This window comes from Branchiostoma floridae, chromosome 7 (genome assembly GCF_000003815.2).
Source record: "Branchiostoma floridae strain S238N-H82 chromosome 7, Bfl_VNyyK, whole genome shotgun sequence".
NCBI classification, from domain to species: Eukaryota; Metazoa; Chordata; class Leptocardii; order Amphioxiformes; family Branchiostomatidae; genus Branchiostoma; species Branchiostoma floridae.
The window spans coordinates 7,373,762-7,399,323 of NC_049985.1; the positions used below are offsets into that span (position 1 = coordinate 7,373,762).

General features: G+C 40.5%; 4 protein-coding genes across 6 annotated transcripts in view; 1 reads left to right on the forward strand and 3 right to left on the reverse strand.

Moving 5' to 3' along the window:
* Positions 1-2,728: 2,728 nt before the first annotated feature.
* On the reverse strand, positions 2,729-8,679 carry LOC118418899 (guanine nucleotide-binding protein G(I)/G(S)/G(O) subunit gamma-7-like). The gene is made up of 3 exons (XM_035825020.1): positions 8,414-8,679; positions 5,243-5,314; positions 2,729-4,191 (listed from the first exon to the last, which is right to left on the reverse strand). Exons 1-3 carry the CDS (start codon positions 8,427-8,429, stop codon positions 3,983-3,985), a joined length of 297 nt encoding a protein of 98 aa, XP_035680913.1. The 5' UTR covers positions 8,430-8,679; the 3' UTR covers positions 2,729-3,982.
* A 1,957-nt stretch (positions 8,680-10,636) lies between these two features.
* LOC118418898 (F-box only protein 8-like) lies at positions 10,637-15,800 on the reverse strand. Its single transcript, XM_035825019.1, has 6 exons — positions 15,633-15,800; positions 13,914-14,164; positions 13,235-13,361; positions 12,817-12,935; positions 12,282-12,466; positions 10,637-11,940 (listed from the first exon to the last, which is right to left on the reverse strand). The coding sequence occupies exons 2-6, from the start codon at positions 14,120-14,122 to the stop codon at positions 11,747-11,749; spliced, it is 834 nt and encodes a 277-aa protein (XP_035680912.1). The 5' UTR covers positions 14,123-14,164; positions 15,633-15,800; the 3' UTR covers positions 10,637-11,746.
* Positions 15,801-15,897: 97 nt separating this feature from the next.
* Positions 15,898-22,699, forward strand: LOC118418896 (NXPE family member 3-like). Of its 3 annotated transcripts, none has more exons than XM_035825017.1 (7): positions 15,898-16,811; positions 18,308-18,377; positions 19,189-19,761; positions 20,021-20,343; positions 20,679-20,902; positions 21,459-21,542; positions 21,835-22,699. In XM_035825017.1, the coding sequence occupies exons 2-7, from the start codon at positions 18,321-18,323 to the stop codon at positions 22,365-22,367; spliced, it is 1,794 nt and encodes a 597-aa protein (XP_035680910.1). In that variant the 5' UTR covers positions 15,898-16,811; positions 18,308-18,320; the 3' UTR covers positions 22,368-22,699. The 3 variants fall into 3 exon arrangements, with proteins under 3 accessions (XP_035680910.1, XP_035680908.1, XP_035680909.1); XM_035825015.1 differs by having other exon boundaries at positions 15,898-16,125; XM_035825016.1 differs by lacking the exon at positions 18,308-18,377 and having other exon boundaries at positions 15,898-16,125.
* A 158-nt stretch (positions 22,700-22,857) lies between these two features.
* The window catches only part of LOC118418897 (transmembrane protein 237-like), a gene marked incomplete in the record, with an annotated part of 7,841 nt that continues 5,136 nt past the window's right edge, over positions 22,858-25,562 (reverse strand). Inside the window, 3 exon segments of the mRNA XM_035825018.1 lie at positions 22,858-23,213; positions 24,405-24,526; positions 25,105-25,232. Of these exon segments, the coding sequence (XP_035680911.1) occupies positions 23,146-23,213; positions 24,405-24,526; positions 25,105-25,232 (318 nt within the window).

A 25,562-nucleotide genomic window follows, 5' to 3' on the forward strand; every position in this document is an offset into this window, starting at 1 on the left:
CTACTGTTTTATTCTACTGATATTTCATCAATTTTGTGTTGTATATTTAGGTATGTGACCATGCCTATCAGCCTCGCTGCCTATGTATCCACATTGTCTGACTGAATAAAGTGATACAAACGGAATTCATTATACCTACACACTATGTGTACATGGTACTACGTACATGCAAGCAGACACAGAGGCAGGCACACACGCACGGACGCACACACACACACACACACACACACACACACACACATGCAAGCACAGACACAATAATACAACCTCACAGCCACAAATAAATTCATATGGCGTGCAGCTGACTTATATTAATGGAGAGGGGAAACCAAGTGAAATAACAGAAACTGGGTGTGTAAAGAAACGCACAATTGCACCGTTGGCTTGTGCGTTTCTTTACACACCCAGTTTCTTTACACACCCAACTTGATAGATAATCATGACAGAATTTTGAAGAAAAAAACGCACAGACGCGCAAAACAACAGGCAAACAATTAAGAATGAATTACTTTTGGCTTGGATAGGTGAGTGCCTAAACAGCACTAAGAGGCAAAGCGCACTTCAACAATGAGGACTGTGTGGTCGTGCCAGTAGCCTCTCACTCACCGCGCATTGTACGGGTGCTCGACCTTCCATTATCCGTCCAGCACCCCTCTCTCGGGTAGCTGGGCCGGTTCACCCTTTCACCATGTCACGCGGAACCCGCAGTGTCCATTAGGCGTGAGCCTTTAGCAAGGGCCAATGAGGAATACATTCAAGTATTTTTGTACAATGCTCGAGTAGGTTGCTTAAAAGGCGAACCAGCTCGGCAAGCTTCCAACGTGACGGAACATTATATTAAAAATGAGAGATGTGAAGTGACCACAATGATCAGAAAGTTACCATTAAAAAGTACTTCGCTGAGTGTGAGGCAACGCGAATGATACAGTGGAGGGAATGGAATGGTACGTTGATGACTTTTGTCGTCGTTCTAACTGTTCATCATCCGATGCGTTGCTGATTTTGCTTACGATTTTGCTGCGATTTACTGCGCTCATCGTACTATATGCGGAATATGCCATCGCAAGAAATCGTACGCGCTTTGTGACCGGGGCTTTAATGGTGGCGGTACCACCAGAACATTCTCAGCGCTGCTCTTGTGGGCGATTAGAAATCCCAGGAAAACTAGACGAAGGGCGGAACATCGAAGCTTTGGTTCGATCCCCATGGCTGTTATTTGTCGTTCTTTTCTGTGATCTGTATCGAGGTTAGTGATTATAAGGTACAAAAACAAAAATTTCCGACATACAACCATTTACGATTGGTAGTCCGCATAAAGCTTGTTATTACGTTTGGACCAATCATGGCCGACGTTCCAAGGTATCCGATAACTGCATGCATGATGCCATAAGGCATAACGATGGATAACCAGGCAAAGTACATGTACACAACTAGTAGTAACATAAGGAGTTCTCACGCCTCTTCGGCTTTGCTCTCCAAGCAGAGTGTTTCTATGTGTTTTAGGCGGTTTTGTGGGGCATTCAATTTCGACACGAAGAAAACGGTAATAGAACAAAATAAAATAAACAAAATAGAAAGCCAAAAAATACGTTAAAAACAGCCGGGGCCGAACCTCTGCTTGCTTGGCCAGTGGACAATGTGTGCTACCGTACAAGAGCGTCGCCTTGTGACTGTTTGATGTATATCAGCATTGGAAGAGACCGGCCACAAGACTGGATTTAAAACGCCAATGGACGTCGGATACTGTAAATGCATTTAAGTTCGCGGGGATTTAATTTCGCGGTAGCGGGAAAATAGACTTTTCTCGGTGGTTTTAATTTCGCGGTAGCACCATGCACTGTAGTCTCTTACTGTTAAGGAAAAATGTTTGCGGTGGTTTTAAATTCGCGGTGAAGCGGCCGCCGCGAAAACCGCGAACATTAATCCACCGCGAATATTTCTGCATTTATAGTATTCCTATTCTCCAAGCAGAGGTTGGGTCGCGGAGATGCATGTAGTAGTGGTCAGATTTTTTACGGGATCGCTCACCAGGATATTCCACCAAACAGAACCCTTTGTAGCAATATGGAGCATTGTTTTAAGTATCGACCTCTCCGAAGTTTTCACAGGTAATAAGGACCTCTGGACCTGGACCGTACCTGAATTTCCTGTAAAGGCCACCCCTACCAATAAGCTTAGCATGTAATTTGGAGGGTAGATCAAACCATTCCGGCCAAAATAGGGGTAGGGAATCTCCCGAGCAGCCCTCGTAACCCCTGCTTCGCCTATTGGGTCAGTTAGTCCTCACTCATAGTGAGCAATTGGGCTGGTCTCAATCATGATGTTTCTGACCTAGGGCGAAGAGTTGCTGTTACAGTTCCAATCATGTAACCCGTAACCTTGAGTGGCCTTCAGGCCTTGTTACGTGGTGACCATTGAGTAAAAAAAAAAAAAAAAAAGATAGACAGGACGTGTGGCAGGCAGACAGATAAATAGCGGGCACAATTTGAAAGAAGTGGCTAACCTTTTTGCACTTTTACAGCACAAACCTTGGACCAACTAGAGGTGTGCCTTCATCAAAGTTCATCCGGTTACACCGGTGAGATACAATCTCTAGTACAATTTTTCCGGTATGATCTGTCCTTCATGGCAGACACTAAACTTGTCCCTGACAGTCCAATGTGTGTCTTAAGTACCTAAATGTACGACCAAAGCCTCCACTGCATGAATGACACCTTGGCCAATTTTGTCAACTTTCACATCAAACTCCTTTAATATCATGACACATGTAGAGATAACATACAGCATTCTTCTTCATCTCATTACTATTCTTAAATGATTCTTCACATGTAGAGAAAAACTGTCAATACTGGTTGTGAATTTTAAATCTGTAGTTTTCCTGGATAATAATACTTGTTAATAAAATCATTAAACACACAAACCTTAAGATATATATAAGATGAGACAATATATAAGACATATTTATGTATGTCAGTCAATAAATTACTTGGCCCCTCTTTTAAACAAAGTGTTTCAACAATTATAGCATTTATAAATATTTAAAGGCTGTCCCAGGAAAAGAAAACCAGGGATTAGATTTTGGGGTGGCTTTCCATATTCTTAGCTCTGTGGCTAAACACATAATCTCCAAGCAGATGTTGGGGAAGACTGTTCCGCTTGTTAACTGATAGCTTTCTTTTACAGCCTCTGTTGTGTAAGTCAGAAAACACTGCAAGCTACCACCCTAACATCTGCTTGGAGATTTTAGTCAAAACCTCCATATCTACTACTTCCCTGCCATCTAGCCATCACGCTTTTTTCCTGGAACAGCTAATTCATAGTGCAAATATTGCAAATTTGAAGACTTGTAGATACATGTACTGTTGATTTAAAAAAGGAAGTCTACTGGCAACTTCAAATGTAGAGTAAGGTCATTAGGTAGAGAGCACTTTACTTGATTATGTTTACTACTTGCTTACTTCCACGCATCATCTCCGTTTTCCTCCATGGGAATTTCCATCCATCGTAATCAAGCTTGTACAATATATCATGACAGATTGAATGTAGATGTTTTCTAATGTATACAAAAGGGTGTACAGAACTACATTGTACCACAACAGTTTCACAACAAAGTTAGTTAAAAACACAACAAGGTAGAGTAAGAGATGTTACTTCCGACTATCACATTGCACAAAGTCTACTACACATCTCAGGTCATGCTTCAATATGCTTCTTCTGACAGAAGATGTCAAAAATGTCCTTCCAATCTGTGTTCTTAGCAATGCACATGGGGGGGATGAATGAATAAATATCAGTTTGAATGACAAAAGTAGAGAAGAGCTCCCCGTTTATCTAAAGCACTGCTCGGATGACTCGCAATTTCACTGAGATGTATCGTCAAAGGGTCTTTCTCCATGATTTCACTTCATGATGGTGCCAGCATGGCATTTCTACGACACGACTATGCCCTCAGCCACCTGCAGAGCCAGTCCTGCACCAACCCTCAGAGCACTATGCACGACTTCTTCTCCTTGAAGGGGTTCTCCGACGCCGGCACGCCCACCAGTAGCGGGTCGTCGCGGGCGTGCTGTTCGCAGTACGCCTGCAGGTCAGCAGCCGCTTTGGAGACACGGATGCGCTCGATCTGCGCCTCGAACCGGAGCTGGTCCACTGTCTTGTGAGCCTGGGCTATGCTGTTGGACATCTTGGAATCTGAAACGCATATATATCATTGGATTAGCAAATCTATACATATACAGTCAAACCTGTACAATTCAGGGTTCTAGCCAGGATTTTATTTAACGTAGTGATAATGGCAAGGATGGTGTGGTCTTTGTCCTTCCACTGTGAGATTTTGAAAATGTAAAGTAAAACGTTGCCATGATAAGGATATCAGTGAGGGGACTTCCTGTAACTCTGTTAACATCACATGTCATTTGAAGGACTTTTTGGTCAGTTTGGAGTGGCATATCATAATTTTTAATTTTGATTAGACCTTTTTCAATACGTAATGATAGAAAAGTACCACTCCGCTACTTGAAAATTAGCGCAGTGGTCCTCATTTTAGCATGGTGGTCGCAAATTATAGCGTAGTGGCCATTACACTAGCTAGAACCCTGCTATTGACCACCTCTTATCATAAGGACCATTTCGGCAATGTGACCACTTTTGGTGGTCACCTTTTCCCATTGACACAAGCATTAAGAATCCTGTCTACAGTGACCACCTTTCCTCATAGGCCAGATTTTCTTAGTCCCAAGTGACTGTCCAGGCAGTTTTGATCGACCTACAATATTTACATCAAAGAATATCAGATAACTGTAGCATGATGTTCTCCTTGAAAATTCTGTCAGACAAAGATCGTTGCTGTACTGACATCACTGCCACAGCACCTCACACTAAATCAACTCAACTTCTAATCTTGAACACCATGGCGGTGAAATATCTTGGCACTCTGGGTTGGTATAGCATCGCATTGCTGGGAGAACACACTGCAGCATTATGTAACACTACTTAAAATGGCTACTTACTCTGTCACAATACAAAAAACCTTGCATGTATAATTTGTAATACGTTTCATTTTTACTGTCAATTGTAATCATCACAGGATAGGCCACAATGTACAGAACTGGAAAAGTCCTTTTATACCAAACAAACTACTAAAATATAAGTAGAAATAGTAAAACCACAAGATAAGCAGATTCATCACACTCTGACACATTTAATCCGACTTAAGATAGATAAGAATAACCAAAGGTCTTACGTCTGTACTTGGCAGCTGTGGAGCTGAGGGCACAAACACTGCAGTCTGCCTGTAGGTCTGTGTGACAATCAGCTGGGGGAGACAAATCAAACAACATTAGAATCTACTAGTTATACGGTGACTCTTGACCAAGTATGTATTCTAGATACGGAACAAGACTGGATTGTGACTGTGAGGGGCGTCAAGGTGGTAGTCTTCCTGCCATTTATGATTCGCTCCTGACTTCATCACACTTCCGACTGCCGGAACATAACTGCAGCGGATCAGACATCTGATGAAGGTCGACGAGATCAACTGAAAATTCACGGTGAGTGCTTCCTTGTGTTAGAACAAAGCTCATCTTTGTAATTAAACATCAGAATCTGTTACCTTTGTGTATAGAGGTTTTGTTTTTGTTGTTTCTGTCTATCTGTTTCTTTGGTTGTCACATTTGCCTGGTCTGTAGTTTTATCAATGCAGCAGAGTATATGTGTTGGTGTGTTACGCTGAAGGGTTATACAGCTACAGCTACCGAGTGGTTGTTTTTCACATGGCATGCTGTGGATGCTGACAGGAAATTAGGTCAAAGGTCCCAGAATAGGTTATCTCATTTTATTGCTTCAGTTTCCTCATACATTGTATATGCATGTCTATTACCTTCTGAGAGCCATGTAAGAGAAATGCATACAACAGAATGGACGATGATAAAAAAAATGATAATGAAGATAATGATAAAAATTTAAAGATGAATAAAACAAGAGATGCACAAAAACTGAGCATATTTCATGGAGGAATTCGATCTTTGGTTCCTTGTTATCCTGTGACATACAGCATATGACAGTCTAGACTGTTCCGAGCCCTGCCATGACGTCATTTTCCTGCGGACGCTGTGCCCCACACTTGTCAATTCATATTCCCGCTCCTTTCTGACATGCGTGATGTTCCAGTTTTACTGGCAAAAACTGTGGCCACGCCAATTTGACTTCTTGACTTATGGATAAACAACAAACACAATATCCAACATCTAAATACTCTTAACTTCCTTTCGATTCCACAGCAGTAACATTACATATACGTTGCTCCAGCTACTTGCACAGGAAGTCAACATGTTTCTCACAAGGAAGAAATCCCATTTATTTTCAGTATGTAATATCAATCTCCTAGAAATCACTGTGCTACTTTCACTTGACTAGTCTTTCTATCCCTTTGGCTCTATGGTGACACAACCAATATGTCATCTCTAAAAATTTACAAAAACATGAGATGAAAAAGACGTGCATGTATAAAATGTTATTCACATAATGCCTTTTCATGCAACAATTGTGTACAAAATATACATGCATTGTATTACACCCTCTTAGCACTCTGTAAATTTGTCACTGTCATCTACTAAAAGTTTTGATGGAGGAAAGCTTTGGGTAAGGTTTAAGAGAGGAGAGAATGGTTAAGGAGGATTTGGAGCTCCCCCTGGAAATTTTGTAATTGTAACACTAACAGATGGAAATTCTATTTTAGTTTTTTTTACATATTTAATATGAGGGGCAAATTTCAAATGGCTTCATCTTAATTACTGTAAATTTTCATTGTACTGTCCAAGACCTGATGAAAGTAACATGAAATTTTGATTTCAGTTTGTCAAGGGGGACAAAATACAGTCATATTTGCCAAGTGAGACCACCCAGGCGACCGGGCAAAAGCACTCATCTTTAACAGGTGGTTGACTTGAAGAGGATTTACTTGCACAATAACCAAGAAAAATGGTTTCCAAGGCGAGGTGTTCATGTCAAATATTCAGTATTACTGGTATATACATGGGTGGAAAATAGTGTGATTTATTATTGACAGCATATTGATGTATTACCACACAATATACTATGCTACATTTCTATGTCCCCAATGATTCTATCATTAGTATCAATGTCCTAGTTTGTAGCAGCTTGACCAAGTGGCGAAGTCATCCATAACGATCCGAGTGAAAGCCACATTCAGGCTTATTCTTGCTTTTTAAGCATGCTAGGATCATGTTTACTTTTTCAAGATTCATCGTATCTTGAGAATTAGCAGATTATGCAGCACTGCCACTTGACAATTTACCAGAGCATATTGTGACCTAGCCTGATTTAATTGCCTGCGCATCTGCTGTCATGATAATCAACTCTCCATAGGAAGCAGGGATGTCTACACCAGGACCCATCCTTCCGTCCCAGAATGGAAATTGGCTGAAATTTTACCTCCTCCAATTTACTTCAATCCAAAACATCTGAACTTTATGACATGAAATTGATAAAAGTAAGCTTTGTAAGCTTAATGAAAGGACAGATCTACCTACGGAAATTAATATTATGGGCTCCCAAACTACAAGTACTACTAGAAAAAAATTACGCTGGAGATAGCCCTTACAGGGAGTATGGGCTATATGCAGACCAATAATATTCACCTGGCTACAACACACAGGCACAAATCAACAAGGACAAGGGGGAGAAAATCCATGAACTCCGTGTTACCAACATGATTGAAAACGGTAACATTTGTGGGGATGAAGGATTCCTGAAATGATTGATAGTGCAGGTGTCAAAGCTCCATCCTAATGCCAGGTTGAGGCATGAACACACAGCTAATGTGATATGACGTGGGGTTACCATAGCAAAGATGGCAGGTGGCCATCGCTGGATTACACCTATAAGTATAACTTAGGAGTACAAACATCTGCTACATACAAGGTACCTACTCTACAATAACAAACCGCTGGCTAATAATCAACATGAGTGGTAATATTTGCACGGCAATGTTTACGGAAGTGAAAGGAGTAGCTCTGCTTGATCCGTTTCTCATTACAAAATATTCCTTTGATTTCCCTTAAAAATTGCTAAAACATGCTTTAATCAATGAACCCCTTCCAAAAACACAAGGCCACAAAAAACACTCCATTTTCAATGATATTTTGGGCAATGATTTAGAAGTAGAAGTTCTTGTTAAAATAACTAATTTTTCATTGATAAACAACGCACATTCTTAATTTCGTATCTTTGATGATATGGTAATATAAAGGGAAATGAATCAATTTCACATCTAAAATCTGCATATTAATGAATGAACATTAATACCGACATTAATGTCCGACATCTCCTTGTCCTGATGAGAATGAAAAACGACGAGTACATGAGTACGTCAAACGTGCAAAGAACTCTGTACCTTCACACTGGTGCATGGTTCCTTACTTAATCATGCATGCAATGTTCCCTAGTTCACGCTCTTGTGCCCGCTAATGCGTCCATCGGACCCGTCTTCTGTCTACGCCCTTAAAATGGTCCGCATCTTCCCCTTGTACAGGCCGTATCTGTGAGCGTTAATGCTATTCCGCCAGGAGACGGTTATGGCTATTTGTCTGGCTGCAGTGCGTAATGCTCCTACGTCACTACATTCCATTTGGATGTTGGCACATCTCTAGTCTATACTCCCTGCAGGCTTGGGGGAAGAGTCTATTTTGTTCAGCGGACTGGGGGTGGCAGGATGGGAGGTAAAATGTTGCTAATGTGTTAGCCTGAAGGGCTGTTTTATACCGGCTACATATATACAGATACAGAAGATATGATCAAAAGACCTTCAGCAAACGACAAACACTAAAAATCACAGAAAAAAAAATCAATAATAGATAACGAATCGATAACCGTGCAAATCAATCATGATTTACGATCGGGTTTCATGATTTAAAAAAAAATGTTGTAATATAACAGTGTCACATGTGTATGTTCATAATAAGGATATGTCTATAATTCTTACAGAATGTACGAATTTATTCTGTTATACCACAGTACATTGAAATAGAATTGTGAAGAAAATGTTTGCATGATTGTTGGTATGTTAGATAATTTTGAGCCGGATCTAAAAATATAACGGGACAAAGCCACCTGATACAGAAAATCAAGACAGTGATTTTTTCTTACGATTCAAAGTTATGAATTTTACGCCTTCGCATGTAAGAAGTAAGCGGGTATAGGCAGCACGGCTTTCCGCACACTTCTTTTCACGTAAAATATGACCAGCAGAAGGTCATCAGTATCACACTTTCCGCAGTACGGTCTGTAAAATTAACCGGAAAAAATACCCGCATAATAATTTTCTGATCTCGCCATTTTCTCACATACTGTTCCTGGCAATAAAAACACAACTACGGGCAGCGGTTGAGGGAAATAGGTGACTACACGGTACATAATCCATGTCTAGTCTATATCCCACGTCACCCAGGGCGATATTTGAGGAGATTTTGAGGTAAATCACGCGGAAGATTGTGAGGTAAAATGTTCACCTACCTGTCCTGTGCGTTCTACTCCACCCTCGTAGCACCGGAAGTGTACGGCATTGTGGGATAGATGGGGACCCATATGTGGTTTACGGGTAGCATGGACGGCCGAAATAACACTCATGTCGGGAGGTATTTTGCATGTTATATGTGATAATACATGCTTCATGTATGCACTTAGTCTAATCTACAAGCAGATGTTGGGATGGCAAAACCTCAAAAGTTTTACTGGTCTCCCATTTTCTGATGCACAAAGTTTTTATTGCATGCTGCGTAAATCATCATGTGCCGAGCCATGCTGAATTTAATTCTTCTTGCATAGGTATGAGCCATTTTACAAGAATGTATATACCAAACTATCTTTATTTGAATGTCTGAAGTCAGTAATACATTTTCAAACAAGGACATGTCCTCATTTCGACACTTGTTCTATTATCAAATACAACCATGCAGATCCCGTGACTATACTGGCACACCACATATATTTGAGTTGAAAGAAAAAGGGCTGAAACCTGAGGAAGAGACCAGATTTTTGGGGAAAACATGCTAAAAAAAAAACCTTGGTAAATTGAAATTTTTCTAGACCATACTTTACCTTTAGAAAGTGTACAGATATTCCCCTTACAAGCCCTCCGCATATAATTCATATGCCTAATTACAATTTGTCTCACCAATATTTGTTACATGTGTCCTTTTTTCACAGGTTCAGAAAAATAAAACATTTTTTTGCATTACTGTGGGTGTCTTCATGATGTTGAGGAAAAAATCACACTTAAAATTCCAAACAACAATGAGCAAATCTTGAACAATTACAAACCACTATTACCCGACTTTCTTCTGTTGGATGAATGCACACAAATAGATATAAGGCCAGCTCCTCAATGAAAATATTACATTAAGATCCTCTGAAATTCTGCCAGTTGAAATAAGCAATTACTGATTTGTCATAATAATGTGCAGTGACAGATCATTTGAGTTTTCAAAATTAATAATGTCATTATGAAGTCTAAGAGTTCAAATCAGCACTCTTTCACAACCTTACACAAATCACGGTAGACTCCCTTCCTTATGGTTTCCTTATGCTAACTTTATTTACATATATATTGTATATCACATATGTATGCATATTTTAAAATTACACTTAATTTTCAATAAATTTTTCACAAATAAAAACAACTGACAACAAAAATATCAGCAAAAAAATCTCATTCGCAATGGATAACAGAAAATTGTTTGCTATTCCAGTGATAAATCACCATTAATATACACTGTATGAAACAGTTACATGTTTACAGAACTTTCAAATGTGATCGAATAAATGTTTTGCATACATTTGTCAAAGAAGGTCTCTCAATTTCTAAAGGGCTTGCGTACAGTTTTAATGTCAGCTCAGCTTGAATGTACTGGGGTCCGTTAAACTTCTGGAAAGTAACGGTATTCTTGATGGTTTTGGCCAGTTTAATTAAACTGGCCAAAGCAAAGAAACACAATCAGAAGTGCTATTTTCCCAGCACTACCTAAATTGGCTGAAGTGTGCGATTCAAAATGTTGCAAATTCAACATCCTTGATAGCTGTCCACCAACATACATCTTAAATGTTAATGGACCAATCCTGATTGATTGTCATAATTAGCAGGTCAACCAATTGTAGAATGGCAATTTAGCTGTTTAACCAATGGAAAAATGGCTATTGTCTGTCAAAGATTTCAATTTGCATGATTTTAATTCACATTCCTATGTTTTTACATAGGTGGCAGGGCTTTGGATCGTCTGTATGCCTACATAATCATTAAAACTTCTGTACATTGCTTCAATATTATAGTTCCAGGCCCAAGCACTGCAAAGCAGACAGTCTTTTTGTATGTCATATACACTTCTGCAATTTGTCATATACATTTCTTTAATTTGAAAAGGGCAAATATATCTTTGTCACTGTTCACACCAATAATCATATCAGGCTCAAGTTTTCTAAAAACCTTTCTACATCAAATTTACAATAATATTTACAACACTTCCCTCTGCTTGCTTTTCTCTACACAAATATGTCGCAAGACAATTGTGATAATAATTTGAAACACACTTCACACATTTGATACATTTTGGGACATATTACATGTTCTTGGCATGTAACAACATAAAATTGTTCAGCTGCCAGTTTGAAAAATACAAAGATACTTGCTACATTTCATTTGCTTGCCTAAAAGTGTGCTTTTATTTCCTTTCAATCAATCGTTGGGTGCCACGTGTCCCACGAGGTAGATGTTGTCATAAAGGTGGCCGGCGAATTCGGGGTCTGTTTCTGGAGTGGCGTGGCGAAGATTCTTGATGAATTCGCGCTTAGACATCTTGTTCTTTACATGTGGACTGCTCAAGTCTACAGAGAGGAGTATCAGGGCAAAACATAGTACCTCTATCACCCCTGCAGGAAACAGAGAAGCAGAAAATTTAACATCCACAAAGGAATCTTGGCAATACATGTAAACTATATGTTTGTATATCATTCAGACCTGAAATCAACACAATATGAGTAGCACCAAATTAAACAAAGAAGCTGCAGGGGGAAACACTTTAATTATCTAATCACAGAAAAATATTAGATTGTACATTGTAACTATGGTAATACTTCTAAATCACATATACCGGTAGTAGAATTTCACACAAATGCACGCACGCACACGCGCACACACACACACACACACACACACACTCACATTCACTCACTCACTCACACAGAGCATATCACATACAGTGTACATGTACCTGGGGACAGTCCACAGTCGGGGTTACACTGACAGAATCTCTGGGAGAATTTCTCCACTAGTTTCTGAAGGTAGTCCCCCCTCTCCTCAGGCGCGTGAATAGTCAGGAAGAACTTTCGCAGGGCGTTGGGGAGGAACTGGTTCCTGTAGTTCTGACGAATGACTAGATCATCCAGAACATCTGGCCTGGGTAGAGAAAAGAAACTTTCAGCACTTACAACCTTACAAGTTACATATAAAAATAATTATGGCTATTTTCACTTAAGCTCATGCAAATGTTTGCCTGCTTGCCTGTGTGTCTGTCTGTGTTTCTGACATCATGACCATAAATTAAAGCTGCATGGGTGATTACATCATATAGGTTCTAATTATGTAGACCAGTTGAGGGCTGTTATCTCTGATTGCCCTGATGCCTATAGTATGGTATATGTATGTAACTTGATATAGCTTTCACAGAATGTTTTTACATTGAACAAGCTGTGTTTGAAAGATGCCCATGCAGAGGAAAATCATAATGCCACACAATCATACTGTACCTGTTTTCTAGGAAGATACGGAGGGGTTTCCATCTGAGGGTTTGTGTGCCATGGATAAAAGCTGCCAGCTCTCTGGGGTGGTTATCCAACACACCCTGGGCAACCAGGTACTCAATACCCTGTGAGGAATAGGAAACACAAGGTTCATGTACTTGTAATATGGCCTCAACCATCAGCAGCAAATGAATGAGCTCACCCACTGTCTGTAGTAATAGCTAAATTAATTCATGGAATGCAAGGTTTAGCAACATCTACATGTACTGTCTGATTGATCCCACTTCTGACACCATGTTGTGGAATCAGATGCGTAACATGTCAAAGTTGCATGCTCCTGGCCATCTCTATGTATTGCCAACGGCCTTTTAAACTTTCAAATAGTGTAGCAGAATTCACTGATAGTGTAGTAGAATCCACTTACTGACTCGGGGTCTGCATTAAAGGTTAGAGAACCTTCATCTAAGATAAGGTACAGTCTCCTGAAGGAAAAGTTAGCATCTCTCTGCTTTCTGTAGATGGTGGCATAGTTCCAGGTGGCTTTGCAAAGTCTAAGAACAAACAAGACATAATGTATCATCATTCATCAACAACATATTACTTCTAAGTATATATTATACTGTTGACTAGCAAATCTTTGTTTAGTACAAACTTTTTGAACAATCTTTGATCAAACACTCTTATCCAAAATGTTCACATTAGTAGGAGTACCTGATAATCTTTTCAAAAAATAAATTTCCAGTCCCGGTGTAAAATACATTTATACAAGGAGGTTGAAAGAGGGGTTCAACCTCCTTGATTTATATCAATGACTACTGGAGACTCCAGCCAGTTGTTGTGATAAAGTATGCAATGATAATGTTTAGATTTTAAGATTTTTTAAAAGCTGATTAAATGTTTAAACTGCACATGCACAACAAGACGTATTGTGGGTAATATGTCAAAGTCCCAAACTTCCACTAACAGTTCTTGTCCTCTCGATGTTTTATACTTGTTTCTTTATGTCTCAGGGGCCTTCGACTTTGACATATTCAGTAACCCACAACGCATCTGGCGTGCATGCTCAGTTTGAACTGTGAACTAGCTTATTGTCACAAACTCACCCCATCCACAGGACATCATCGTTGGCCATGTTCCACACACAGGAGGCCAAACACAGGTCTGTGGCATTCAGGTGCTTCAGGACGGCCATGCCCACTTCCGGGGGGAGGGTTTCCAGGTCTGGGAACTTCTGCTGATCCCGGTGGTGGTGCCTCCCCCTCCGAAGTTTTAACCTCTCCGCATGCAGCATGTGTCCCAGAGAATGTCCCATCGCCTGTGGTTGTTTGCTACTTGGTTTTACACAAATGTGTGGCTACAGAAAGGATTTAGGAATAACATAATAAATTGAATGTGACTTAAAACAATTTGGAATCATTAACATTTCTTCAAATCTGGTAGGCATAACACATCAGCTTTGCAGGCATGTGGTGGAGACTGGTCATATCATTATGACATACAGCATGAACGACTCTTTACGATAAATTCTGAAAGGCAGCGGCTACATACTTCCATAATAACATTAACTTTGTCAGGTTGGGTTTGCTTTATGCTAAATAATTAATTCAACTACTAGTTGACTATATGTTGATTACACCAATCATGCTCTAACAGTTATAGTACTAGTAAATCTAAGTGAACTCTGCCTACAAATTTCATGGAATTACAACGGCTGATTACGCTCTATGTAGCAATTAACTTTACTGCCATTGGAAGAGGCCCCAACCGTAACATTGGATGACAACCACTTTCACTTGAATAGTTTGTGGAAGAAATTATCGTAACTCGTAATAGATACACATATAGCATTTGTAATTAACTTCAAACCATGCTGGGCTTACGTTTGTATGTAGTTTGTACGTCTGAAATGCATATCTGATAAACTGCAATGTTGAGGCCGTTCAGAGATCTTATGACCCTTGACATTAATTAAAACAAGTTGTACTTGTATTGTCACAAGAGTCAGCCTTGCCTTGTATTCAGATAATCACTTTCAAATGTTTATGTTTACATCTACAGAAACCCTCAATGTTTTATTCACAGGGTCTCTTCTGAGTTATGTGCAGTTAAACTAAATATTTCTAAAAGCCATATAACGTTGCTGCTAGTTTATATTACGTTGATTTTGATGACACAATAAGCCCTTTCACAGATATCAGAACGCATGTGCGGCAACAGGAGTTCTAGGTAATATGTCAAAGGTACAGGCCTCAAAAGGGAAAACAGTCCTTATCTCGACAATTGTTTCGATTTGCATAACAACGTTCAGACGGGTTTTGTTTACTTTTCATGGGCCTTTACCTTTGAGAAAGTTTGACATATTTTACCTAGAATTCCTCTGGCCACACATGCGTTCTGATCTCTGTGAAAGGGCTTATCAACATCCTGGCATGGAATATTGGACTTGGTAAGAAAAAAAATGAAAGAATAGCCGATTACAAAGCTAGGTGTGAAATCTCCCTGAATAGCCGCAGGACATATCAAGCTTATAAACACGAAACAACAAACTAAAAAAAAATGGGGGAGGGGCGCGTTTCGGCAGTCCAACGAACAAGAGCTTGACGTAAGCACTGATGACAAACTAGTAGAAAATAACATCTTAGAAACACGTCAATAATACGAAGATGTGATTGTAACGATCATTGTGTCGCATAATTAAATGCCTGGAACAAAATTTTATGTTGTGGATGGAACATCAACCCTCAACCATATTATTTTTAACGAAGCAAAGGAATGTGTACGTCTGTCTTCACCGTAAACGGGTAGCTGGAGGCTTGACTCACCTCTGTAGTTCTGCCATGGGTGTCTATGATCCCTCTGCTACGAGGTGACAACTTTATGTACCCCCTACATCATAATACAGGAGGTAAACAAATAAAGATGATTCATCTTTACACGACCTCGATTCTGACGTGTTTCAGGACAGCTCAGCTCAGACTGCACCGCAGACAAACGCAAGAAAAAAAGCATACTTAGTAATATATACATTATTTATTAAGATTTACAGAGTGATTAAACATTGTCTTCTAAATCTATTGTATTTTCTTATGAAAACAAGCAGATGATAATGCATTCCATTATAGTGAACCATAAATGGAGCTGAAAGACAGCATATATTTGTCTTGGGCACAATCTACGTTAGGTTGCGGGCATAGGGAAAACTAAACAGCACAGAAGCGACATCTAGTGACTAAGTGTAGTACCTCAGCATTTATGCATGGTGTTGTTCGACTTCGTGTTGGACAGAAGTACAGACGGGGATTGCCATGGCAACAGGTAGATGTTCGACTTCAACTAACTTTACACGAGTATAAAGTTCCCAGCGTTGCATACTGTTGCCCCTGTAGGACTAGTGCGCCAGTGGACGAGAGGGTGGAGAAGGACGTGCACACCCCTCCTTCACCTTACTTGAAGTGCAGGCCAGGCCTTAAAACCCGTCTGCCTAACATTGTCTTCCAAGACAGACTGATGCCAACAAAGTTCCCATCATTTCTCATTAAGCAGTTTTGACATTTTTGTATCAATTGTACAAATCACTTCCTCACTTGAATGTTTGGTATCTGTTTATCTGTCATAAACATGTTTGCAAATTCTTAAAAAACATTTTGAAATGTGTATGGCCGACTTACAGTATGTCCATTTTCGCTCAGGACCCCAAGTAGTAGCTCTAAATGGCCTGGACCACCTTAGCTATGCAGAGTGATATACCATTGCTCCAGGCTCAACATACTACTAGTATTACCTTCTTTCACCTTTCACCTTCCCCCCTTTATGCGTTGTATTTCTTCTTGCGTGTTGTATTACACCCACGGGTACAGTAGATATAAACAGTGGCTATTGATGGCCGCCGTTGAACAGAGAAAGGAGTTTACAGAAACTTTGCCAACAAGGACTGCTAAATATTGACCCGTAAAAGAACCACTTCAACTCAACACCCGTGCCAATCAGCATTTCAGTAGAAGGTAAAACTTCAATGTGACTATGTTTTAGACTTAATGCCGTCTCTACTACATGAAGTTCACCTGTATCTGAAGTATGCTATCGGCCACTATTGCCATATTCTATCAAATATTTATCCTTCCGTTCTTCTGAGCTTTCCATTCCGAGGTGAAGAACTCTCTTTTGACGATCCTGACCTAATATGTTGCAGCACAAGTTGGATTGTTATTCTGGTTTTGTGAACGTGCAAACAAGTTGACCGTGTTTTTCACAAGCCTTCGCTTTATTATACTTCTACTTGTAGCATTTTATTTTCCAGCATCGTCCTTTTGACTAGGAAGATCTGATCACAGTTCACGGCCTTAGCATGCACACCAGTTAAACCGGTGATCAGATCTTCGTTCGTCAACCGTACTAGTATGTGTTTATTGAGGAATCTGACTTTCAGGGGACCTGAACTTGACCCGCATACCTCAGGCTCAGGTTGCAGCTCTCTCTTCGTTCTCAGCATTCTCTCTCCGTTCAAACCGTGGCATCACCTGTTAAGTTATGACCACAAAACTAAGATTTGAATTTTCGTAAACATTCAGAAATAGCGCCGTATACTGCATAACTATGCCAAAAATCTTATGTTGCGTGCCATATTTCTGTGTGAGTCCGTTAACTTATTGATCACCCCTCGTAACGCTAGAAGTGTTAAGTCAGCGCCCCGTTCATTTGAAACCAACATGGATTACAGGTAACAAAGAAGTCATTGAAGAAGTCAAAGCCATCGAGCTGAAAAGACTTGAATACAATGACTGCCATACCGAGCCTGGTGGGACAATCTACTCACTTGTCCTTTCAGTTATGAGAAAGTTACTAATGTTTTAAGCTATGTCTATGTCCTGGACGCCTGGAAGGAAGCCTGGGAATGGGCAAATAAAAGAAAAAGAATTATCAGGATTCAACTTCCGTTCCGCATTGTTGCTATAATCTCCCCTACCATGCCAACGTCCTGAAAAATATCTCCACAAGAACCTATACAATAGATTGTGATCTTAGAAGACGTTGAACCCATTTACTCTCCAAATGAAGGTTCGGCTCCGACTGTTTTTGAAGTGATTGCTAACCGAGCCTGTGGGACAATCTACTCATCAATCAGCTATGAGGAGATTCCTTTTTTTTTTTTTTAAAGCGATATCGACGTCTCTCCTAAGAAAATGTTCAATTCAATCTGTTGCCGAGGGAAATGGTGTGTGTGCTTTGTATCGCACCAGAAAATATCTGGCTCTTTCTGTCATCCTGTGTCCTTACAAGAGCAAGATAAGGCCAAAAATGGAATATTACAATTAATAATCTTTATTGCAAGTTCATGCCCGATGGCTAATTGCAGACAAAGTAAACTAGTGGTATACATAATTGTATACTTTACAGATAAGGAACATGGGAACTATAGATTTTCCTTGTCTGTAAAGTATACAACTATGTATACCACTAGTTTGTATAATATATATATTTGCTGATCTGTATTTGTTAGCCCCAGATGCCTGATGGCCAGTTACCGGAGGCGTGCTGCTGCGTTTGTGTTGGTAGCTGTTTTTCTTACGGTACGTTTTGTCTTTTATTTCCCAGTTACCGATAGGCAATACTAATTTTGGTTATGGACGACATCCTCTGTGTACCCCCACCCCCTAAAAAAACTATTGCGAGTGTACGAAAATGGATGGGCAAAAATATTCATCTATTATGTAATCCTAATGGTTAGCAAGATTGAAAAAATCACTGAATACACAGTTTTGTGGTATACCGAACAAGAAAGTCTTTATTTTTGTTCTTTCACATTTTCTTTCACTTAAGTAGACTTCTTGTCAAGATTTTGCAGCTTCTTTATACAATTCGCTGTATCGTTTAAACCTTTTTGAAAACTGATGAAATTTGACGATCGCTAGGGCTAGGATGTCATTCATACAATCAGTGTGGCATTACGACATTACTATAGCCAAACCACGTTGATGTCATGTATTAGCCAAAACTCTCGCTAACGTTAACGTTAACCCTGCTTTATGTTGATGGAAGTGATGACGGTAACGGGAGACAGGAAAATCGTTTGAACACAAATGATACATGGCGTTTATAAGCCATATCAACAATAAACATCAATTAAGTGCGGGGGGGGGGGCTTTCAGGTACTTTTCATCGGCCCCTTCAGCAGTCAAGTGATTTTACATGTGGACCAGCGGGGGGGGGGGCTTTCAGGTACTTTTCATCGGCCCCTTCAGCAGTCAAGTGATTTTACATGTGGACCAGTCGTATTTGGAAAAATGTCTTACCAAATTGAACTGGCCATAACGAAATTTTTGTGAGGACATTCAACATTTTGATGTGACTTGTCTTACCATGTCATTTTCTGCTTCACAGACTTTTGAATTCTTGTTTGTGACGTTGGACAATGTCGAAATCCCGAAGCTACTGCTCAAACCTCGCCTCTTTCGGCGGGTTGAAACCAGAAAATACAACACGGACAAGCCTCCTCAACTCAAGCAAGTTAGCCCGCCAAACGACATGACGACTACAACCCCTCATGAGTACCAAGAGTTTGTACCATTAACAAACATCACGACGACAAAACCTCACCAACTGAAGCATACAAAACCCCTAAACAGCTCGACAAATAGCCCCCCTCAACTGAAGCAAGTGAGCCAATCAAACAACACAAAACCTTGTGAACTAAAGCACGTCACTTGCCCCCCAAAGACAAAAACAGTCGTGTTAAACGGAGACCGCCTATATCACAAAGGTGACGACCTTACCGTGAGGGTGGTGGCAAGAGACGAAGGAGGAAGACCGAAGACGTACGGAGGAGACTTTTTCCGTGCCAGACTGGTCAGTACTGACCGTTTGCCACTGGCCAGTAGCGCTGGCCATGTCACTGACCACTCTAACGGCACCTACACCATGCAGTTCCCACTCTACTGGACAGGGAACATCTCGGTGAGTACGGATTTTTTAGGGACGTAGAGAAGTCTCTTATCAGGGGCTAAACTAGCATTTTGTGATGTTGCCATGTCTTTTTCAGTGTATATTTACAGCTATTTTGTCCTTTCCCTCCACGTATCTGCGACTGTCTATTGATAATGCATAGTCACGATAATGCATCCGCAGTTTTTCTGTGCACTAAGAGGCATTGTACAACATTAGAGACATGTGTTGCTTTCTCTACATAGTAAAACTATTTTTTTTATCTAATCAGATAAAAATCCAACTCGTACATCCAAGTGAAGCAGTGGCGGTTCTACAGAGAGTGCGGGAGACTCCAAACAAGAGAGTCTTCAACTGCAGCTTCGTTGACCTAACGACGAATGCTACACAAACACGACAATGCTACAGCTCCATCGATGCCAGCATGACACCTCGCCAATTGTGCGATCTTTCAAAACGGGACGTGAACGTAACTTGGATTTGTGAGAAACCGGACAAACTCCCGTGCTCCACCATCTCAATGTGCCATTATGCCAGTACCACGAGCAGAGTAAAGACGCTGGGCCTTTTGTCTCAAAGGGAACTTTTCCAAGAGTAAGTCCTCATTTTTTTCGGTGGGTCCTTCAAAATCTCCCCTTTCCCCTGGAGAAAACTCCTCACCTTCGTTCTTCTTCGGGAACAAAGTATATATTTGACGGGGGCAAAGCAGGATACGAATAATATCGATATATCCTATTCTATAACACTTTCTCTCCCTAGTCCTCTTGATGGATTTGTACATAACATGACGCTACCAATGCAAGTATGCATACGTGTATAGGTATATTTGCATTAAAAAATGTGTTTGCAACGCATCATCTTCCACACAACCAGATGTATAGAAAATGTATGTCGATTTACCTATGAATCGTTTATTTCCACGCCCGCAGGCCTTACATAGAGGAGGAACTTAAAGTAGAGACCAAAGAGCCCATACGTGTCCTTGAGACAGAGCTGGCCATACCTCAACACCTTCCAGCGTGTACGTGGGACAAGTCTGCAGCTCAGGGGTACTGGTCGGGCAAGGTCTGGCAGTCTTCGGTCTGTGATGTCCGAGTGTTCTCTAAGAACGACATCAGACAGTGCCTGGCTAATAAGACCGTGTATATGTACGGTACGTATCACTGGCGGCCACGGTTGTGACATAATGCATAATGATGCTTCTGGTTGGGAGAACACTTGCAAGTCCGACAGTAAATGTTGCTCAGTCTGTATTTTGATAGTCTCTTCGGCGGGGCGATAAGTTGCTCTCTGATGTTCATTAATTATTGTACTATGTACAAAAATGAAAAAGATCCTTCCTGATTTTGTAACCCATTTATACTACTTACTGCTAATTCTAATTATTTGATATCTTTGCCAAAAAAGGACTGTCTGTCTGTGATGAACACCCATAACGCGAGACGTCGTAGACGAATGTCTATATAATCTGAATTGGAAGGGGTTGACAAAATAAGAAATAAAAAAACGTTTAGATCATGTGTATGGACTCCTTGCAGCTTTCCATGGTACTGCAGAAAAACTCCCAGTTCTTATATCTTGTGTTCCTGATTTTTAAAGATGGATACCTCTCGGGGCAGAGAGTACTGAAGTGGTCACGGTAGCTTTAGGATCCCGGATGGTCATAGAATTACATGCATTTTTTGCACTTTTCTATTCCTCTATTGTAGGTGACTCGACAATTAGACAATGGTACCTGCGTTTGAAGAAGGTATTGCCGTTGTTCAACGATAATAGGACCATGGATTCAACAGGTTTGTAAGCGTTTCTTAATGGCCTTTCCATGGCTGCTCTTGATAACAAGTGTACATCATGAAAATATAGTGGTTATACACAACCAGAGTCCGTCACCTTCCCAAAGGCAATACTGATCCAACCTCGCATTGCAGCTAGTTCTCGCTCCTGCAGTGCGAAAAATGCATCCCCCTCACCACGGTTCATGCAGGTAAGGAGGTGCTTTGAATGCTTTTACGCAAAGATCGCCATACGGACGCCCAGTAACAAGAATTAACCCAGAATCGGTAATTTTTTTTGTTTTGTTTGCAGTCCTTCTAGGAGGAGACAACAGCCAGTGGAACATCTCTGTTCGCTACCGGTTCCACCACTTCCCCATTCAAACAAGGGGATGGGTTGATTTCCGTCAGCTCCGTTACATTGCTGATGAGCTGGACGCCATTCACGGAGGACCAAACACGGTAATATTTTTGGGTCTGTGGGCGCACTTTACGGCAGATCCGCTCGAGATGATCCAGTCGCGGCTGTACGCCATACGGGGCGCCGTGCATCGTCTCAAGCAGAGGAGTCCCGGTACGCGGGTCTTCGTGAGAACTGGGACAACGCGAGAACACAGTGGAGTGCGCTTGGAGTACTACCTGCTTGGGAGCGACTGTCTGGCTTACCAGATCACGGAGGTGATACGAGAGATGTTCCGGGCGGATCCTGACGTGGTCGTGTTGGACACATGGGACATGAGCGTGTGTCAGCCCGGCAAGGACAGCGTTCACCCAGATCAAACGATGGTGGACAATCAACTCAACATACTGTTCTCTCATATCTGCCCAAACAAAACGGCTTCATAAACAGGATAGAAAGGGATTTTTTTTTTCACCTGTGCAAAATAAGTGTTCTACTTTTATGCTTAGCTAGCAAACAAGTGATACATAGTTTTATTAAGGAGGTTAAATGCTAATTATGCAAATCAGGATCTAATGTGCATTATCAATGAAGGGATTCTATGTCTCTGCCACATTCCATGACAGAACTATTCAAACATGTGACATATGTGATTGACAGAGAGAGTTAGGCAAATTGGTTAAGCATGAAAACTAGATCTAATCAATGAGAAAATACTATAATCCTATACAGTTAAGTGATGGAAACTTCACTTGGAAGCTATGTGAAGGGGAACATTGTAAGAAAAGATTAGGCAAATCAGGACCTTGGACAGCTTTTGCTATTTGGGTGAGGAAATTGATCAACTGGTATAATTAATGTGAAGATCTTGTTTGTATCATCAATGAGAAACATCTATTATATGTAAGTCATGAAGGTAAATTTTGCAAAGGTATGAGGTCATGGAACTCTTTATTCATGAATATATAAAAACTACAAAAGTGGCATTAGAAACAAACTGTACACTATGTAGGTTGGCACATACAAAATAGACATTTTTAATTGCAAAACCGTTAAATATAGATGAAACTCTATGTACATTATCTACAAGTACATTGCAATGCAAAAAAGTGACTTGAAAAGCTTGGTAAGAAAAACTTAAGGTATGACTAAAGATACAGTCTTAAAAGAAAAGTTTGATGTTATGAAGTCTTGAGAAATAAGCTGCAGTTCCATTCAGCACTGCTAGGCGACAGGATTCCTGGGAACCATCTCAGTTGCAACAAGTGAGTCCTCTGGGTCATACAGATGCTCTGCAACAAGACAAAAACAAGATCTGATTTAGGGATATCTTTACAAATACTGAATTCCTTGCAAATATCCAAGACAGAGGTAGAGTTAGGTAAAGGTAAGGAAGTCAACAGAGGTGAAGCGTCATCCTTTTTTTCAACTAAGCTAGTGGTACATCAATGAAGATATACATCCAGATGATAAGATATGCCAAAAAGCAGTTACTCAAGTAATTGGATATGATTTTGGAAATGGTCAGACGTTTCAGACATCATCAGGTGCCTTCTGTCAGTGACACAGGAGAGATCTTGTTGCAGAGAGTTTTCATATCCTGGCTATGAATTGAGATTTTCTGAAAGTCAATATGGGTGCTAAATTTGGAGTCTTTTTTCCCATAGCCGTACATGCCCTTTGCAAGGAATAACAAATGCATCAAATCACACCAACACAAATTCCTTTTGCACTTTAAAGAGAAAGTAATGGATATCGAGGAGTTTAACTGCATCTCAAACTACCCTTTCAAGGAATCAAGACGTCAGCATGTCTAAAGGTCGCCATGTAATTTTCAGCTCACTAACAGTACTGTAGAGCCTACTTAGCACTAAGCTGGATTCTAACAGACCTCCACAGGAGCACTTCTAGACACAGGGTCTGGATTTTTTCTTTTCGAAACAGCAGGACATAATACTTCTTTTACAGCTGCACACTTAAGCAAATTCATCCAAGACATTTAATTTTAGTGCAAGTGATATGCCCCCCCCCCCCCAAAAAAGAAATAGGAAGATGTTGTTAATTTAGATTGAAAGTTCATCTCTGTTGCTAGAATTCATTCTGTATTAGGATCAAACTATAATCTAACGCATAACTTTTTTCGAGGGGAGAAAAGAAGCCATTACATGAAGGCTTAATAACTATCCGTGAACAGACACGAGGGAAGCCATAAACTTTCTGCAACTTTTAATGTACGAGTCACAGGTCCTACCTCCAAAGTGACATTATATTACAATGGATTGGCTCATGGCTTGACAAAACTTGTGCTGTTCAGTTAAACTTTTTGGTTTATGAGTTTGGGTTTGAACCTTTATTTACTCATGACAAGCTTAAATCAGAGATACAAATTACATCAAGTCCTAATAAATCTATCAAAATATATCGTTACATATGTTTAAAATTATACCTCAATCCTGCTACAGAAACTGTAGTAACGTGTGTACCTGAGGTGTGGTCTACTGTTGGATTGAGTGCCACGATGAGCCAGCCCAGGATAGCCCCTCCCACCCTCATGGTGTTGATGATCCTCCAGATGTACAGTCTGTTGGCAGCATCTGAATCCGTCCTGTAAGGAACCAGATAGTCAAGCAGGCAAAGAGATTGTGTATAGAGTTATTTGTATGCAAGTTCACACACTAAATATAGAATACAACATGGTGTATTCCGTATTACCTGAGGTACCAGCCTGACTGCTTTGGATTGCCCAAAGGCCAGAGGGCGATCAAACCCGAGCGAAGGCTGGGACCAAGGGTGAACTTTATTTATGTCATACCCAGGTGGGGAAACACTGATTTGATTTCCAAACTACTCATAAAAAGGGATAAAATTTGACACATTGTTTCAACCTGCACTAAGAATTCTATTCTTTAAGAACATTGAATCGAGAAAAATCCAGCCAGCCAATGTGACCACTTTTAGGGGGCCCTTAGATAATTGTTACAAGACGACCTGTCTACAGTGTGCACCAGGATTTTGCCATCTTAAAAATGCTGTCCACTTGAGTCTTAGTTTCTTCAGGTATATGCACACCAGATGTAAGAGTCCATTGACTCCATTCTTGTACTAAAATAAGGTATAAGGTATAAGCACATGGAACAATGTGACAAATGTGCCAATACGTTAACAAAGACAGTAAAAACTAACCAGAGGTTCTGATTGGTGGTTGCCACGGTAGCTGTACTGACGTCTGACGGCATGATGGTGGGAGCTGCGTCCACAAAAAGCCCTATTCTGTCATCTATACTGGCTATACTCACACTGAAGATGATGGAAATCAGGTACACTGGAGGGGGGATCATAAAACATCAACTTGTGTCAGTTCCTGTGTAGCTTTAAGGCCGCAGTGATGGACAGTCAGGATTGGTCTATAGGTGTAAAGTCTGCAGTATTTTTTCTGTCTCTTTGAGAGAGGGAAATGCATTGAATGTGCAATTACTTTATCCTCCTTTCATCTGCATCATTCCTTTGGAATATTTTATACCTGGGACTGCACAGCAGTAATACATATGAACTGATTCTGCTTATACGTGGCTGTATCCTTCTTTAGCAGGAAAATTATGTTCTGTAAAAGTTAAACTACAATTCCAACACGAAATTGACTT